This window comes from Necator americanus, chromosome V (genome assembly GCF_031761385.1).
Source record: "Necator americanus strain Aroian chromosome V, whole genome shotgun sequence".
Lineage (NCBI taxonomy): Eukaryota > Metazoa > Nematoda > Chromadorea > Rhabditida > Ancylostomatidae > Necator > Necator americanus.
Genome location: NC_087375.1, coordinates 737,368 through 756,014, shown reverse-complemented (window position 1 = coordinate 756,014; position 18,647 = coordinate 737,368). Strand labels below are relative to the sequence as shown.

At 40.0% G+C, this 18,647-nt stretch overlaps 1 protein-coding gene across 4 annotated transcripts; it reads left to right on the top strand.

The window, feature by feature from the left end:
* Nucleotides 1-1,083: 1,083 nt before the first annotated feature.
* On the top strand, nucleotides 1,084-17,908 carry RB195_012594 (uncharacterized protein; the record flags this gene model as incomplete). Of its 4 annotated transcripts, XM_064202035.1 has the most annotated exons (15): nucleotides 1,084-1,139; nucleotides 1,217-1,291; nucleotides 4,966-5,104; nucleotides 6,166-6,246; nucleotides 6,302-6,438; nucleotides 6,500-6,639; nucleotides 7,201-7,328; nucleotides 8,659-8,787; nucleotides 14,961-15,113; nucleotides 15,175-15,361; nucleotides 16,009-16,120; nucleotides 16,180-16,283; nucleotides 16,342-16,554; nucleotides 17,645-17,802; nucleotides 17,894-17,908. In XM_064202035.1, the coding sequence occupies 15 exons, from the start codon at nucleotides 1,084-1,086 to the stop codon at nucleotides 17,906-17,908; spliced, it is 1,827 nt and encodes a 608-aa protein (XP_064057915.1). The 4 variants fall into 4 exon arrangements, with proteins under 4 accessions (XP_064057915.1, XP_064057914.1, XP_064057916.1 ...); XM_064202034.1 differs by lacking the exon at nucleotides 1,217-1,291; XM_064202033.1 differs by lacking the exons at nucleotides 1,217-1,291; nucleotides 14,961-15,113; nucleotides 15,175-15,361; ... (3 more) ...; nucleotides 17,645-17,802; nucleotides 17,894-17,908 and adding an exon at nucleotides 8,997-9,017.
* Nucleotides 17,909-18,647: the final 739 nt, after the last annotated feature.

The following is an 18,647-nucleotide window of genomic DNA, read 5'->3' as shown; positions in this document are numbered from 1 at the left end:
TGATCATTTGTGTCCTTTAAAGCAGCAAAATCCAGCCAAACTACTCCAAGCTCTACAATGTCTCATGGAAAACGTACTTAGAACGAAACGTTAGAGATGATCTATAGGTGAATTAAAATGATCTGATTCTCGGTGTAGTTACGCAAGCGGCTGCGCTCGAAGCTTGGCGGTAAATTGAGCGGTTTAGAACTGAAGGTTTAAGATTTCATCGCTGCAGTACGAGGATAGCTAGGGATGATGCCACCTTTACCACAGGCGCAACGAGCGCAGCCGCCTACGCTACTGCACTAGGATTCAAACCCGCCGGTAGCTCGCAGCAGCCCTCGCTTGGAAGCGGTTCACAAATTGTGAAGAGTGTGAAGAACCATCTTTTTTGGAATATTTTGGTAAAAATAAACGGCTCTTATAAGTAACAGTTCATATACATGCGCTGGAGCCTATGCCCCATCCCCTCACTTTGGACAAGCGAAAGATTCTCTCTTCGCGGGTGGATAATCCTTTTGGTTTGTTGGTTTTTTAATGAAGCGGTTACTCATGTCTCATATACTTTTTTGGTGGATTTGTTCGGCATAGTTGTGTGATATTGGCACGTTACCAGAGACTAGTTCCAGTTTCTAGCACTGTTTCATTGCAACCACCTAGACATGTATCAATCCATGTCACTTCTTTCTGGCATCGCCGCACCACTCTGATGCAGTGAGACCTGTCTGGCCCGATTTCCGTAACAGACACCCGCATACATATAGTCGGGTCAAAGCGACATGAAGCACGGTGCAGTTGCGTAAGCGGTTGCGCTCGAAGCGGCGCGGTGAAGAAAGCGGTTGGAACTGAGGTGGGACTATCGCGAACTACAGCAGTGAACGGTGGTAGCAAGGGCCCCCACCCGGTCCCAACCGCTACGCCCCACCGCACCGCTTCAAGCGCAACCGTTTACGCAGCTGCTCCATGCTTCATGTTGTTTCGACTCTACTATATCATCTGTCCATCGTCTGTCAGGACTCCTATCCTTCTCCGAATTGTGTTTGCAAATATATGGCTGAAGACCTGGATGCCCTGTATCATTTTTTTCAGAAATAGTCAGTAATGCGTCATCAGGATGTTCTTGAAAAGGGTACCATCATTGCACAGCTAAATCACAAGTAAGTTCTTTGGTTACTTGTTTATGTTGTCCATCTCGCTTTTCTGGATAAATTAAACCATATTGTTTGTCTTATAGCGCTTGTAATGTATGTATAGTCGGAACAATACGACATGAAGCACGGTGCAGTTGCGGTCGCGCCAGAGCAACGCGGTCAGAAACCGCATTGCTTGAACATTTGCCAAATTTTGCCAACTGAAGTAATCGATATTGACCGAATTTCTTCGTTTGTCTTCATCTTTTTGCTCCTCTTTCGCAATTTTTTGTCTTTTATGTTCCTTTTTTCGCTGCTGTTGCTGTACAGATCTGTGTTGTATCTGCTTTTGAAGTTTGGTTCGAAATTCCATTTCTTTCTATGTTAATGTCCTTTTTTTGTTTCCTCGCCTACCCTCCCTCCCTTACAAACAAGAAAAAAAGAAAGTTAGCATGAAAGTAATTACAAATTTGAGCCAAATTTTAAAGGAAAAACATGAACAATCTATACAATAACTTAATAATAATACAGATACAATATACATGTCTATAATAAAAGCAAATGCAACAAAAATACGAAAATTATCGATCCGGATGACGGTTTTGACCGCTCGTAGGCCGCCTACGAGCTCAAGCAACTACACCGTGCTTGATGTCGTCTTGACTCTGTCTGTTCTCTTAATAGTCTCCTAAGAGATTAAATAGTGAACTGCCATGTGTAGTTGGGTGAAAACGAGGTGAAACTCACTGCAGCTGTGTCAGCGACTGTGCTAGAAGTGGAACGGAGCTAGCGGTTGGGATCGAGGTAGGACCATCCCGAACTTTCGAGTCTAACGAGCGCCGCTGGTTGCGCAACTGCACTAGAGCTAGCGAGCTTCACATCGCTTTGACCCGACTATAATTAATCAACAACGTCGTTCAACACATACAATACACAGTTCTACGGATTTTTAAGTGCCTGAGAAAACGGACGTGAATGTAAGATATCCTGTCATTTTCCAAGAAATGCTTCGAATTATTTTAATTGGAGGTTCTGTAGTCTATTATGCTATGCTATGCTCAATCTCTTCTAGCTGAGGGTGGGCACTGAAGTGCTGCTCTGCAGCGCCTAATGCAGATAGCTGGTTAATAGTAATTGATTTTCATTCCTTTGTTTATCTCTTCTGAAGGTTTTCTATAAAAGACGGCATTTGAGGGAAGGGGTAAGTCTCGCTTGTTTAGTTGGATTACATTAAAGGCTAGGATGAAGCTGAAAAAGCAGGAGCGCCAATCATGTAAAGTATATTAACGATCTTGGCTACATCTCATTAAAATCTACGCGGATTTTTTCACCGTGCCAAGATTTATTGATAGTCGAATGTGGGTGTCGTCATGGATCTTAGCATTCGTTTGGCGCATTATTTTGATGTCTACAACTTAATTTTCCTTTAGAATTGTATCTTTTTTGAAAGGAACTATATCCTTATTATTCGCTAGAAGAAACTTTTCTTTGCAAATTTGTGGTTGATTAGTTAATATAACGCTGTTTCTTTTATTTGTGTTCTATAACTTAAGAATTGTTTAAAATAATTGTCTTACTCTCACAGCGCACACCATTATGAAAAATTAAAAAGTTATGAGGAAAACGAATTATTACGAACCATCTTTCTATTTAAAGTATGAAAGTAGTGGAAGAAGCGAGCCTTTTCAACAAATACGTTCAAGATTCACCAGCAGAGTAATTGAATAAGTTGAACAAACAATACCTTTATAAAAACGAAAAGAACAGCGATGTTACTTCCTACATTTTAACTCTTCCAGCGTAATGTGCCCGTTTACTGTCGACTCCGACAGACTGCGAGTATTTCTCTAGTTAGAGATGCTCCCCAACACTCCATCATCAGGGCATCTTCGCCTGTGGGAGGATGGAGTGGAAGTGTGTGCGCATCTCAGAAGAACATATATTGGAGGAAATGAGGGTGGAAATCGATATTGGAAAGCAGGATCCACCCTTTACATACCTTGACGTTATTTTGTTTGCAAAATTAGATGATTTGGGTCATAAAGCATTTTCTTCTTTCTCCACATGTTTGCAAAGCGAAGTAAGTTGCTGTGATTAACAGCACTTGTTTATCACAAGTATTACCTATTCTTCCCCTTCTCTTCGATTTGCCCAACTGAATGTCGGTAGCGTTTCTGTGCAGTAAGGAACTTCAGCAAAGTATGTTGTGTATTCTGCGGAAAAGGGACGAAAACAAAAGAAATGATTTGTAATATGCAATAGGTTCTTAGTTCTTAGATCGAAATTTCAAAAGAAACGCGCAGGAATAACGCAGCCACTCCGTGACACAATTCAGCAATAACTCACTTCTTTGCTGACATAAGCATTTTATGACAACGACGCAGGATTTGACGCTAGGAGACCACAGTGCAGTAGGATTGACAAAGATTTGTCTTGTTGAGAATGAAGAACTGAGACACACTTGGATTACTAATATCAGCTTAGCTATGGTAGAATAGCAGTGGAAGACCTAGGTCTCTACGTACCTGTAATAGATGAAATTTTTTCGCGCTTTTATGAAGTACCAGCAACTTCAATTAAGCACAATTAATTCTGTTATTGTTATATATATATATATATATATATATATATATATATATAAATTTAACGACGCACTCTACTTGCAAATTCGTACTACAGCATGATGTGATTTGTTTACAACGTGGTCACCTATGCTTCCTTAGTGTGAATTGGGGGTCAGCTGTTGAAAATAGCGGTCCTTACTGTAGAAGTAGAATTCTTGGCAATATTGAATCATTTTAGTGCTACTTCGTAAAGACTCGGACACTCAGCTATGCAGATTTAATTAAATTTAATTATTCCTCTATTTATTTAAAATATATTAAAATCAATTTAAAATATTATTTCTCTGAAAAAAAAGGATGGATTGTCCTTCTCAATTATTAAGAAAATACTCTTGCGGGCAAAAACTCAACGTATTGCGATGGCAACGTATAAATGTTAGTGATCTTGTTTGTTATTAGCTTTTCTTGGTCTTTTTTTTTGCTTTTTTTAAAAATCTTTTTGATTTCACTGCTCCAGCAGCCCTTAAGGATTGGTGTGTTCTGTCATTGCGCAAAGTTACATGCGAAGATTTTACATACAATACACTAAGGTCTTTTTATCTTCTCAGTATTTCTCACCAGTTCAGTCAAACGCGTATCGTTGTTCCTGAAGCAATCGTAAGCATCCTACCTATAGAAACTATAGAAGAGAGAGGACGCTCAGCGATGTTCAGTTCTACAACAGCAAAGAATAAATTCGCCATGGCTATCTCATCATAGGATGTAGGATGGGAAGAACCACAATTTTTGAGAATATTTTATTCTTTTAAGAATTGTGGGGATTGTTAGGCGAGAAGAAGACAGCGAACTTCACGTTCTCCATGTGTTTAAGTTTAGAAGCCATTCTGTGTTGGATTAACGAACCATAACTGATCCAAATTACCTAGCTGCGTAAAAACTGTACCTCGTTTTAACGTTTTGACCCGTGCTTGCAAGTTGTGAGTCCTTAAAACAAGTGACTTTCTTGGTTGAGGAGGAAAATAAAAATGTAGGCGAAATTCGCGTTGTGCATTTACTTAACTTCGACCATTTATCAAATACGCTTTAGCACCGAAACCTTGTTGTTCACTGCTCCAGGTGAACAACAAGGTGCTCCTTGAAAAATGCGGTTTACCTACCTAACCTTGGGAGGTTGTCTACTACAGTCGAAATTGACAATATGTTCTTCCTTTATCAACTCAAATCGCTCACAAGGCTGGCGACAACAATACCTTTTTCCAGCTGGTCTCAAATGTAGACATATTTTTTAGGACGGTCCGTAACCGTTGTATGCAAGTCTCAGTGGATTTCGATCAACTCGTAGGAGAACCTCGGTATGTACAGGGCGTCGGCTGGGCTGTACCATGCGATGTTGTAGGGCTTTCTAGTAAAAAGGCCAAGGTAGTGAAGGTGTGTTTTTCGAAGTAGCTGTTGGTGACTCGTGTTCTGTTCACAATCTTTTTATATTTGTCTTTTTATTTGGGGACAGAGACAAACGCCTGCGAAGGATGCCTTCTTGCTTCATTTCACTTCGTCCATAGAATCTGTGCACTGCTAAAAGCTACTTGTTTTTAGATGATTAATTTGTTTGCATCTTGAGCATCTTATCTTGCTTTTGATTGTATTTATCTTAGACTTCCTTTATCGAACAGAAATCCAATCCGTTTAAACTAATATTTTAAACCTGTTTTAGGAGCGAAACAAACAACAGAACTAAAGGGGAAGTACTAGGACTAAGGAACCGCTTGGGATGCGTCACTTCAATTTAGAATTGTAATGGAATTTACGAACGCGTATGTAGCCTACAGAATGATCCACGAAAGATAGTCCATGTATCAGGGTAGTGTTTTTATCCTCTGAGACAGGTCTGGTTGCAATTAATCATGATAGTGAGGATGAAAAGCTTGGTTTGGTCTAGAGCGGTTTCGAACCATCGAGCGACCGTGCAGTCGCAGCGGTATAAGTAAGAAATTTGTACTTATGTGTATTTGTAAAAATCTCGGTGGAGGCGATTTGCCTTTTTCCATCATTCCATCACTGTTTTTTTTTCTTTTTGTTTCCGTGTAGTAGTAGAGAAATAATATTATCTAGTCGTAGTAAATTCCTTTTTGTTTAGTTCCGTCGTTTGTTTCGCTCTAGAACGCGTTCAAAGTTTCAATTTATGTGGATTGCACTTCCTCTCCTTTTCCCATTATCGTTGTGAACAATTAACATCTTTCATCCTTCATTCACCGGAAAGACCGCTTGCGCATAATAAACAACGTAGTCATGCGAGCTCATGTGCCACAACGTCATTTGGTAGTCACGAGGTGTTGCGCCACGACGAAACCCATCTTGAAGTAGCTAGAAATCATATATGATTTGCACGTAGCAACTTATAGGAGAATCACTCATAGGAAAAACCAGCGTTCTAGAAACAAGTCCAATTAAACCTTTTTTCTAGTAACAATTGTTTACTAATTGTTTATTAGGTCCGATTCCATCCTATTCTTATCGAATTGAACCGCTCGGACAAATCGGTCACAAAAGCCGCTCTCAAAGATGCTTTAAAGGTGAACCTAAGTTAATTTTTTTTCTTTGCCTTCATAATGAGAACGGTTGTTTCAGTATCTCGACGTATTGTTGGAAAACAGTAACTGGACACGTCATGTTGTACAGCTCGTTGATCAGCGCGTTGGTCATCTTGAAAGAATCGCTCGCTTCATGCTCATGCGACAGCCGTCCCTATCCTTTACTTGTAGAAGGTTCTCGCATGAACGAATTTGTTTCTGTAAAGTCGATTTTTCATCTTCGTGCTGCTTTAAGTTTAAACCTTATTTGGTCACTCCACCCACAACCACAGACAACTAAGGGGGAAGTCGAGAAATCGCTGATGGATGCTCGTAGTTCGCTCCACAATCATTCCGTTGTTACAGCTATGGTGGCGAAAGTTAAGAAAATGATGGGTAAGCACGAAAATCACGTTTTATTTTGTTTTCATATCCATTTCAGTTGAACTGAAGACAGTTCAAGATCTATTTCTGGAAACGATAACTTTATGCAGGGCAAAATATAGTTGTGGAGGGGGGTCACTCAGTGCTGACCTTATTCATTGAAGTAAATAATTAAATCAATCGGGACTAAGACCTAGGCATTAGTCTTAGAGGATCTATGACGTGCAAGCTAAAGTTACTATGAGAAAAAAGTAAGTTAGAGCGTCGAGAAATAAGGGGGCCACCGAGTTCCTCCTCCTCCTCAACTACATTTTCCCCTGGAACTATATATTTTCTCTTCATTTTGACATGAACATGTTGGAAGAGAGGGATTCGAACTGAAACCCAGCATACTATTAGATTGATATTACGCAAAATCTAAACTATTTGATCAACTGGAGGAGATGCGTTTCGATTTTTGCGGGTTCTAAAGTTAGCGCTTAGTTAACGATAATACTATGTGGGCTCAGGCGCGGTGCTCTTACATATGTCATTGAAATTTCATTAACCAGTCGCAATTTACGAACTTTCTAGACCCGGTGATCAGTCAGGAAGTAGAAGTGCTGTTGGAAAAAGATGACCTGGTTTTGCCACTACTGCGACTGTCTCTACCATCGGCTTCCAGTTACTTGGAAATTGGCACTATTCGAGATTGTTGGCAGGTAGTTCTCCTTTACAGTAGGCGTAAAACATGTAACATACGATGCATTTGGTCATTTGTGAAGGTGTGCCTAGAGCTTCCTCTATATTATGCGGAATACTTCCGCGACCTCTTTGCTTTGTACAGTTTTTCGTATAATAGTGCATGAGTTTGCTTACGTGATCTTGACAAACCCCAATTCCAGTAGTTTCGTCGTTTGTTTTTCTCTTAGAGTGCCTTTAAGATTTCAGTCTATAGTGATTTAGTTTCTGTCTTTTTTGTAACTGTTCATGATTAGCATTAGTTGTGATCGAAGTCATTGCGAAATCTCAAAATCCGTTCCAGTAAAATACTATATACGCACAGTTGCACAGAATATGGGACAGAAATCCAATTCTTAAACAGTGAATTCTGTGAAGAGATGCACTGGAACCACTGGGAGCTTCTGAACTAGAAAAAAAAAGTTCTTCATATAACGAATACGAAAGATGAAGTATTGCACAACTACACAAAAGAAAGGACAGAAACAAAAGAACCATACAAACCCAAATCTTAAGAGCGCCCTATAAGCAAAGCAAGCCATGAAACTAATCGAAAAGTACCTCACTAAGGCTATGTAATCCTACTCATGTACTACTGTGCGAAAAAAAGATTAAAAAAAAACCACAAAGAAACGAAAAGAGAATAATTCGCAGAGTTTGTCGCACACTATAGAGAGTCATTGCCTTCACCGAGAACAATTCGCGCCTTCATGTTGCAACACGTTTTACTCCGATGCTATAATCATTTGGACCGCTATAAAAGCTGTTCAAATGTTCACGGTTATATTACTGTCCTCCATTAACGATTATTTTTTTATTCAGTCTAGACTGAAAAATGTCATCGCTATAAAATAATGAGCCTAGTCTGTCACGTGGGTTTGTTTGTGTGTATGTCTGCGTGGGTGTGTGTGTGTGAAACGATATTCCAAAAAGGAGGTGCGACGGATCACCCGGCGTCGAATTGGTGCGCTGGCGCTGTAGAGAGGTAAAAGGAGGTGATACGGGTCCCACGGTATCGAAATGGTGCGCCGGCGTCGTAGAGCAGTAAAATGGGGTGCAACGGATCCAGCGGGGTCGATATCTATGCAGTATTATACAAAGAAGAAATGAAAACGAAAAGAAAAGAGCTCTCAGGAGTATGTCGCGCTTGAAAAAAAAGGCGGGGTAGGAAGTAAATGGACTTCACCGAGGACGCATCACGTTATTTCGATACAATATGTTTTACGCCCACTATAAATAAGCAAATAAATAAATAAAAAAATATATGTAAGAATATTGCGAATATTTTCATGGTAATGTTGAGGATTTCAGCTCACCAATAACGACTGCAGTCTTCGCATAAGCCTTCCCTTATCTGAAACCATACCAGAACACCTTCCTTTAACCATTCCACGCGAAGTCAAAGTCTTCGTTCTGGATAATGGCAAAGAAGTACAGATTGTGAGTGAATAAAAGTTTTCTGTAGAAGACTTCAAATAGTTATCCGTGAAGAGGTATTATCATATCGATAACCACTGTTTCAACTACGCGACTGATATACATTCTTCATTACATGTAAATTTATATCGCTGCGATAATATTCTTCTTTCGTATTCTGAATCTGCCCTTGTCATAACGAATCTGTGTTATGAAATTCTCGTTTTTTACAGTATCGTGTGACGAAATCGTGAACGTGCGTTTGGAAGCACAGATTTTGTGTCAGTGTTCGGCTTCTCTCTTAGTGGCGGGTTGAGGTTTCTCTTCAATAATTCCATTGTTTTAACCAACGGTGAAAAGAGATTGCGTATGCATGCCAACTCAACTAGTGGTGCAGAGTTTCCTTTCATGTTTCATCTTTTTTTACTGCTTTCTCCTTCCTGTTTTTTGCTTCATTCCAAGATTTTGCACTATCAGTCCAGTATCAGCTAAGGAAATCAGTTGATGCGAAGAATTCCTCTGAAAGTGGAAGGTTATGTTGTCTTTCATTCTTATAACAACAATCTAACATTATAGAAACTTGAGTAAGTTCCAAGTTCGACCTTTTTTGGCATAGAGTTCTCGTAGAGTTTGATTACGTACTACTTTTTAAGCAGAACCAAGATTGTTATTGATCATTATCATATTTATTCTGGCTAACGTTTCGGCGTCGTCGCCTTCTTCAGAGTCTGGAAAGAAACGTTAGCCAGAATAAAGATAAATAACAATCTTGGTTCTGCTTAAAAAGTACTACCCAATCATTATAGAAACTGTTATGAAGAACACGGTTTTTCTTGGCTTTTGATTATTTACCCTGCAAGAACTATAACGCTGATGGAATAGTCAGTGCATTTTGAGATACTTCATTGGCGATGGTGCGTTTTGAGAAGATTCGATTTGAGTTATTCACATTTATGTTACTCACTTTGATTTAACAGCTTTAAGTAATAGTTTCATACTGCGAACAATTTTCGTGGTTGTTTTTTTCTTGAGTGAATCAAAGGCAGCCCCTCTGCGGCCTATTCATCGGTTTTACTTGAATAGGCTGGTCAGAACATCTCATTGTTTCTCGACCGCTCGCTGGTGGATGTGCCGCGTGCACAAAGGTGGCGCGTCAAAATTGAAATCGTCGTACAAAAAAGGCGTCTCTCAGGCCGTTTTTACGGCAAGCTGACTTAAAGGAAATTGGAAGGTGGAAAACAAGGTTGTTTTGCTTATAGGTCGCCTCTTCGATCGATGTTTATTGGGAATCACTTATTTTTGCTTCACTTTTCTGTAGTTGTGCATGATTAGTGTTTGTTGTTACCGGAGTCGTTGTGAAATCCCAAAATTCGTTTGAGAAAAACATTATATATGCACAATTACATGAGAAATGGGGCAGAAATCCAAATTACGAGAATTGAATTCGGTGAAGTGACGTTCAGTAGAAATCAGAAACAGTAACCAAAAAGGGTTTTCTTGGTACTACGACTACAAACGATCCCAACTGTGGACAATTACACAAAAACGGCGCAGAAATTAGATCTCTGCAAACTAAGGTCTTAGAGACGTCCCAGAATCAAAACAAACGATATAAAAAATATCTCACTAAGACTGTGTAATCCCACTAATGGATTATCGTGGGAAAAAAGAATGAAAAACTATCAGAAATAAGAAGAAAAGAGCTCTGGGGCTTGTCGCGCTCTGTATAGAGGGGCCAGAGTACGGATACACATATTGCAACACGGTCGACTACATGTATAGTTCAGAGGATATCGACTTGCAACTACTAATTCTGCAAGCCTCTATCCACTCCATCTATCTTCACTCCATACTACCTGAATCCGTCAGTTTAATCGATTTTCATATTTTCGTGCTATTATCCTTGCGACTGTTGTTGCTCGACAACGTACTTGTGCTGTTTGTTGCCTACATGTGGTGTGTTTGTTGACGACACCAAATTGATCGATTCACAGGGGTGACCTAGTCGAGGTCCGTCCGTCCCCTCCCTCCCCTCCGATCGACATCCATTAATGAACGCTATGGTCACTCTTTTTCGTTGGTCTCATCCATTTTTGCGGATATACTGCTCTTTATTCCTGAAAGTTCATTCAAACCACTCCTAAACTAGGATAGTGAGTGATTTTATTCTGTTAAGGGGATCCCCTGGTATATTTGATTTTATTTCATTGCATTCCTGATTCCCCTATAATGTTCTTTTTTAACTGTGTACCACCTAATTGTTTTTGAGACGTTAGCCATTCTGTCTTCCTCTCTTATTTCTCTGGAAGTCCAATATCGTTTATGCCATAATTGCTGCCTGATTTGATTCCTCTATTGGATACTGTGGCACATCTTTGTTCTTTCTGTTGACATCTAAGGCTCACGTATTCATTTAAACAGTCAGTTCATCACATCTTCGTGAAACATTATTTGATTTGGGGATTAGTCGATCTTTGAGGTTCACCAACTAGACATGTACTACTCTACGTTTATATACGATGGACTTGCCTTGATTTTAACTGGTAATAGGATCGCAAAAGATGGGCAGTTATAGCGGAGCGGGAATGAAAAACACCGGAGTCAACTATAAGTCCTATGTTTCCGCACCACTATACATCTCGCTCTTCAGTCGCTGTAAACCCCCTGCAGTTGGAGCAGCTGTAACCTTTGCACAAGCAGTTGCATATTACGTCTGTTTCTTCGTTACCCTCGTAACACTCTTCGTACCCAAATTACTGAAATATTATTTTAAGAAGACCTGAAAATGCAGAGCTATTCAAAGTGGGAAGGAAAACAAGTTTTTTTAAAAGATCTATGTACATAATGCTTCTGAAGTGTGTTGGGCAAGATGTTCTCAACGTAATTCTCCTTGGATTCAACGACAATTGTGATTCTCTGTTAAAGGAGCACCAGAATTCCATTTCGAATGATATAGGAACTTTAGCTTGCGTCGCTAAAGATATCCTATGATCATGTCGACGGACGGAAATGATTACTTGCTTACTAACATTTTTAATAGAACTTTTTTTCCTTACTAGCTTCTTTTACCACTTGCGGAATATATGGTAGAAGTGGTTTGTAAGAACATCTTTCTCGATCATTTGAACAAAATCATGCTGCTATTGCACTCCAACTTTTAGTAGATTCAGAGTCTTGATATAGCTGAGATGATACTCTAGAATAGCATACGAAGAAATTCATCTGGATTGATTGGGTGGTTCTTGATTGTTTACCAAATGCTCATCTGCACCATTATTGGCCTAAAAATATCATGTTTTTTTTTGTGTCAGCTCTTCTCTCATTCCCAAACCGTACGTCTTCCCTGGTCTGCGTAATTCTTGTTCGTAGCAGCGAAGCGCTGGCGCTTAACGGGAGCGCGGCGATCAATTCTCCTCTTCCACCACTGTCGCCAGCATTGTTGACGGCCGGCGGTACACGTATGCATCTTAGGGGAACAACTGAGGCTAAAGGCTGTATGGTGTTTATCTGCTGTTTTCATCACAGCTGCTTCTCTTATCGCCGACTAGTCATAACCTCGATTACGATCGCTTTGTTCTTTGATCACTAAGGACTTTTATAGGCGATATCATGCATCTCGATTATTTTTTCGTCGAAATGTTGGCATCTAGTAAGTTCAAGTGTTGTCCAGCAAGTGTTTGGAACTACACAACGCATACGACTTTATATCGCACTTAAATCTGTGAATGCCGTGTATAGGATGTCTACTGATGAACCTCTCAACACTTTTAAGGAAAATAATCAGCTAGCAGTAAGGCACTGGATTGTAAAGTTAGTTTGAAATGTAGGACTATTCGTTATCTGTTATTTATTTGAATTCCCGTTTTCCTCCTAGTTGTACACGACATTTATTTGGGTCCATCTCACGCTGCTTCCCGTATCTCCGACTCGCCGGAGAATCGATTACGATCGCGTTGTTCTTTAGTCACTAAGAACTTTTATAAGCGATTTCATATCATCCAACTCCATTATTTTTCGTCGAAATACAGGCATTCAGTAACTGCAGGTGTTTCCTATATTGGTTCTAGTTTTTTTTTAACCGCATTAAGCATCCGAGTTTCATATCGAACTTAAATGTGAAATGTGTGGATGCAATGTGTAGGCTGTCTGCCAATGGACGATGGACGTGTCAACACCTTTGAAGAAAATGGTCGGCTAGCAGTAAAACCTTAGTTGATAAAGTTAGACTTAAATATATTTTTAATCATTATCTCTTAATTGAATTTTTCTTTCCTTCCTAGTTCTAGACGGCACCTTTCCGTGTCATTTTGAAATAGTCACGCCGTGTGTAGCGCAGTCGGTAAGAGGTTCCGCTGCCTGCACGATCGATCAGCGGGAATCTAGTGCTCACCAAGCTTTTCATCCCTCCGGGTACCAGGCTTGTCTGGGAGAATAAAAACACTGACTTGACAGATCGGCTAGCCCCCGAAGCCATTGTATAGGCCAGTTACACGTTGTTAAACCTCAAACGATTCTGAATTGAAGTGAACGTGGTGACGCATCCCAAGCAAATTGGTTAACGCCAGAGACTTTATCCTTTATCCTTTCATCCTTGGAATTGATACTTCTAGTCTTTGCTAGTTGTTTCTCGTAATCTCACCACGCTATTTACTGTGTTTCGGTGAATATCCTTCAATTTTCGGACTATTCCAGAAGGACCTAGGTATTCTTCATGAGAGTGATTGTCATCTGTTCAAGGATGTGCGCTAGAACGCTTCTCTGTGTACACGTTCCGGTCCTTCTTTACATCCTATCCTTTGATTTTACTCGAATAGGTTAGTGCGAAGACATAGAATCTTCGACCCCTGGATTGTGGACGCGGCGCGTGCACAAGGCTGGTGCGATGCAACTGAAATCGGTGTTAAAAATGGCGTCTTGTACGTCGTTCTTCACGACGATTAGGGAGAGATGAGCGGAACCACCGTGGATCCTCATGCTGAATTCCACAACTCCATATCTAGCTTTTCCCGTGGGTTCCCTTATAACGTCGGATTCGTGGCTGCTTTAAATCTTAGGGCATCAAAAAAAAAAATCCGTCAGAATTCAATGTTGTCGTCGTACTATGGCAATGGAACATAAATGTTTTAACAAGTCGGTCTATAATGTAGTAATCTTCTTGACATTTTCGTATAATGTCGTCTTCCACAATATTTCTTTTCTTGAACTTTTAATATAAGATAACATTGTTCAGTGAAGTGACTGCTCTGATTTATTAGATGGGCCATTATTTACAACCTCTCATGCCCAGGTGCAAGTGCTCCTATTCTTTTAATCGTAAAGCGCGATGTTTTCCCCTTTCGTCGTGTACGCTCATTGCTCGCGTCGCTTTTCCGCGTGGCAGAAGAATTCTCCTGTTAGTCGGGTTGTGGTCAGTGGTGATAACTGGCCAAACGCTTCTGATTTCACTTTTTCACTCATCTCAGCCTCATGATATTTTGCTGTGGGATTAAAACAGGGGTGCGTGCGGCAGAGCGATGTGTAAGCTGTTATACGAAGGCCAACAGCTGCAGTGGCAATAAATGAAGAGTTCTCCTTATCATCCCTGTGAAGTCTTGTGCTCGTTGGTGATAATTAAACCATTGTAGTGAAGACAATTCAACACTCCAGGTTTCCTGTCTTAAGTATTTTTACCAAGCTCCCACAATGGCTGTATGTTATTCTGCTCGTACTCAAATAAAGCGATAGGTTTTTTATCCGTTTACCTGTACAGATTTAGTTTCTCTAGTTAGGTGTTTAGAGTAGTCGTATCTATACGTAATTTACCGGAAGTGCGAAAGGTCTCGAAAATGTATTAGATGTGAGTTTGGTCAAAATTGATGAACCATAGTGCAGTTTTAAAGGACTGTTTGAAGAGTTGATAAGGAGCGCCGATGTTGCTGGTGCTAGAATGATAGTAGTCTACAAGATTCGCCATGCTAGTTTATTTCAGCGTAAGGCAGCTCTTTAGGATGTCTTGCCGATGTATTTCCTTTGTCAGAAATTCTCACTTGTCTGAACATCCTCATCAGAAGAGCTCGAGTGTTATGTACCGTTGCTAGTACTGATCGTTATTGCTGGATGATGCAACTGAAATGTATCTGTTGCTCTGCATACCATTTGTACCACCACATTTGTTTTTTCTGTTTTTTTTAACAGCTTAACTCAGTTTTTTTTTGTAGATGATGGAGTCGTGTCACTTGCGCGTGAATGATCTTCGCATGCGTCTGGATAAAACGTTAACGGAGTTCCAACGCACACAACAGAAAGAGAAAGCGCGAGCTCTCCATATTGTTCGTCAAAACAATAAGGAGACAATAGTCGAGATCAATAAAGTAATTACTCTGAGTATTCATCTCGAATCTTTTTCGCATGTTTCTCCTGTTCTCTTTCCAGCCTGGAGAACACGCTCGCCTTGACCGACTGCTCGCTACATCGCCTTTGAATGTAATTTGCTGCAATAGCGGTGGCTTGTCAGCAGTAGCGTCCAGTCCTGCAGATTCGACCGATTCCGGTGTGGTCATCTCACCCCAAACTTCCCCATTTGGTAGTGGAAAATGTTCATCTTTCTACAAGAACTCAGGTGTGCTTTTCCCTTTTTCATTTCATTTGGTGATCAGATGTGAGGCACGCAAGCTTCTTAAGTAACAAATTTTGCATTAATATTCTCTTCTGACGTTCCTTTTCGATAATTCTTGGTTTTTTCACCATTATTTTCCTTTAGTTCAAAAACAGTTTTCTTGTCTATGAATATAAAATAGATTTTATGTCGTAGTGTAAGGTTGCAGTTTCATGCACTTCTGTTTCTGTAGTTGCAGATATACTAGACTACATTGAACGTATTTCTATTAAAACGCGTTACAACAACATTATACGGATGTTAAGCACAAAATATACAGGATAAGCAGCATTTTATGATAGATTGAGATTATGAGAGATTCTAGCAAAAGTCTCCACCTTTGGTAGATGTCAAATGGTCCAAATTAGCATACTTAGTTTCAACATGCGTAACATTTCTTGAAAGTACACGACCGTGCTCCACTTTTTTTTTTTGGAATTTGGCGTGTTTATCTAATAATATCACTAGTGGTCGTCGTTCAAAACACTTTGATTCCGCAGAAACCCATTATTACTAAACGGCTGTTTTGATGTTTTTTTTTTTGCTTTTGAAAACAATTTTCGATTGCTTCAAGTGCAATTTCTGTACATTTCCATCCTTGACTCTTGCAGAAAACTATCGCTTCGGAATGCGGCAGCGTTCTGCAAGTGAGTGTGGTGACTGGGATGGCATTGTATTAAAGAGTATTCTCAAGAAACCTCAACGCATCGATCGATTTTCAAGGTACATCGATGCGTTTTCTTGGTTATCCCAAAGAATTCACGATGCATTTATTCACTCAGATCCAAATCGGAGTCTCACCATTGTTGTGGTGACATGTCACAACTATCGTTGTTAATGGAGTCAACCACGGAGATAAGTGAAAGCGAAGGGCATACAGACAATGGTAACTTCAGCGGTTCCACTTGTTCTTGACTGTCGCCATATATAATGGATTTTTTAAGATGCGGATACTGTGACGCAAAGAAAAAAGAGGGTTTCATTCAGCGAGAAAGTGCAGGAGCGTCGTTTTCGCGTAGGGCAATGTATTCTAACCGCAGCTAGAAAAAATGAGAAAAAGCGTGCCTATCGCAAACGAAAGGAGGAGCGACAGCGAAGCCTCAGTGAAGATAACGAGGATATCAGTGGTAGCGATTGCTCATCTCACGTTGCTGATGGTGAGTTTTGTTTCGAGATTGGATGTCATCTTTTAGTGATACTCTGGTTAGTTTACTGAAGTTTTGTGTGGTACTACTTCCATAATGTACTAATGTAAAAGTATTCCGTAATATTCATCCAGTCCTACTGCATATTAGATACTCTTATCCAAGCCAGCTGACAAACTACAAGATTTTTTTTCGAAGTTAGCAGCATTTCGGAGCATAGAGCACACAGTCTGCTTACTTTTTTGAAGATAACAGCACGTAGTGTTGTTAGTTCTTGCAGCAGTTGTCGTAAAGCTATTCTACACTTCTTTATCTTTGGAAGATATCAGTTCTTATTTTGTATGGTTCATATGGTCTAACATTGTTCATATCATGATTATGTCCCTATTTAAAAGTAACGTTAGTGATCTTATACTGATGGTATTAACGAATAGAAACCGCATGGAATGCATAATGTCAAAGTTGCTTCATAAACCATCTCTTAGCAGCTATACGAGTAAAGAAATCCACTTAAACATACCATGAATATGAAATAGTGACGTAGAATCCGTGGGAAAAACCAGGAATGGGGTTGTAAATTGCGAGATACGGGATGGATCGGCTCTTCTCTCCTTAATCGTCGTAAAAAAGGGGTGGGAGCCGCTTTATTTTCTACAAGGTACGTTAGAACGCGCTGTACGCGTTCTGGTCCCCTCAGCAGCCTATTCATTATTTTATTTGAATAGGTAGCTGAAGAAACCACATTGATTCTCAACCGCTCGCTCGTAGATGTGGGGCGTGCACAGGGGTGTCGCGTTTTCACGTACCTCGCAGGCGCCAACGCCGATTTTTCAGGACGATTAGATGGAATTGAGCGGGGCCACGTTTATTCTCGTAATATGCGCCCCGAATATTATATTTACCCGCAGGGATTAAAATCGTCAGTTCTGTGACACGTTGACTTTAAAGGGTTTTGTCAATTGTCTGGTAAAAACATCGTATATTGGTCATTCCTGGTTTGGTAGTCTTGAGGAATGATCATTTGAGAACTCCAAAATGCGAAAGTAGGATAGAATAGAATAGAAATCTCGAAAAACGTTGTTTATTGCCTCTGCCTTTTAAGAGAAACCCGGCCTTCGCTCAGACCGTCAGGATAGCGGATTTGTTGACGGTGACGAAAATGACTATGAATATGATGAAGAGAAGTCATCACTGTCTACAAACGGAGCTTTAATCAATCCAGAGGAGCGCTGGAAAAGTGTAGTAAGCCAGCAGAGAGAAGTAAGTCGGTTTCAATAATCCCGATTTCGGGAGACTGCTCCACCCTATCCATCTTCATAATTGGGCATGGCCCCAATCATTCGAAATTCAGGTTGCTACTCATTAAGAGCATTTCTTCAGAAGACGGGAATGGAAAAGTTTTAGACACTGATTTGCAACTCACGGCCTTTTTGTGAACATTTTGCTGTAAAATATAGCTTCTATGCATTTTTGGGTTTGGACATTAATTTTCTATCCTTTTTTTATAAGTTGTAGTCAGGTTGCAGTTATATACAAGTAGTCGTTTGGTGCCAGGATTAGTAAACCTTCCAGTAACGAGTTTTCCGGGTTTCTTAAAGATTATTCTCTGGAAGTGTTTCCTTTTCTTGGCTTCAGTTAGTCACTAGTTTTTTTTTTTTTTTGTAAAATTTCGTTTGAGACTCAGCACATTTGTTTCGTAGACGTGCGGTTTCCTTGTTAGTAGTGAAACCATGTAATTTATTTCCTACTTCCTAATTGTTTCTAACTGTACATAAGTACTCCTGCCGTGTATTTAGAACCTCTTTCTTAAGTACGATTATCGCAAGTATGATTTCTAAGGTTTTTTCCTCGTAAACCAGTTTAAGTTGATTTTTTTTATTCGTATCCTCACCATTCTCATCGTTGTTGATTTGTCGTTATTATTGTTTTTAAATTATTTAGTTGTGTTGTTTTGAGAAAAATCCGTGAAAATCTACAAAAATTACGGGGAGAAGGGGCGTGTATGATTTGTGTGCATATGTAAATTAAATGTACGGTTTTCAGTGTTAAGTCTGTAGGCAGTTTTATCTGGAAGGAGGCAGAATTGTGGGTTACTCTTAGATAAC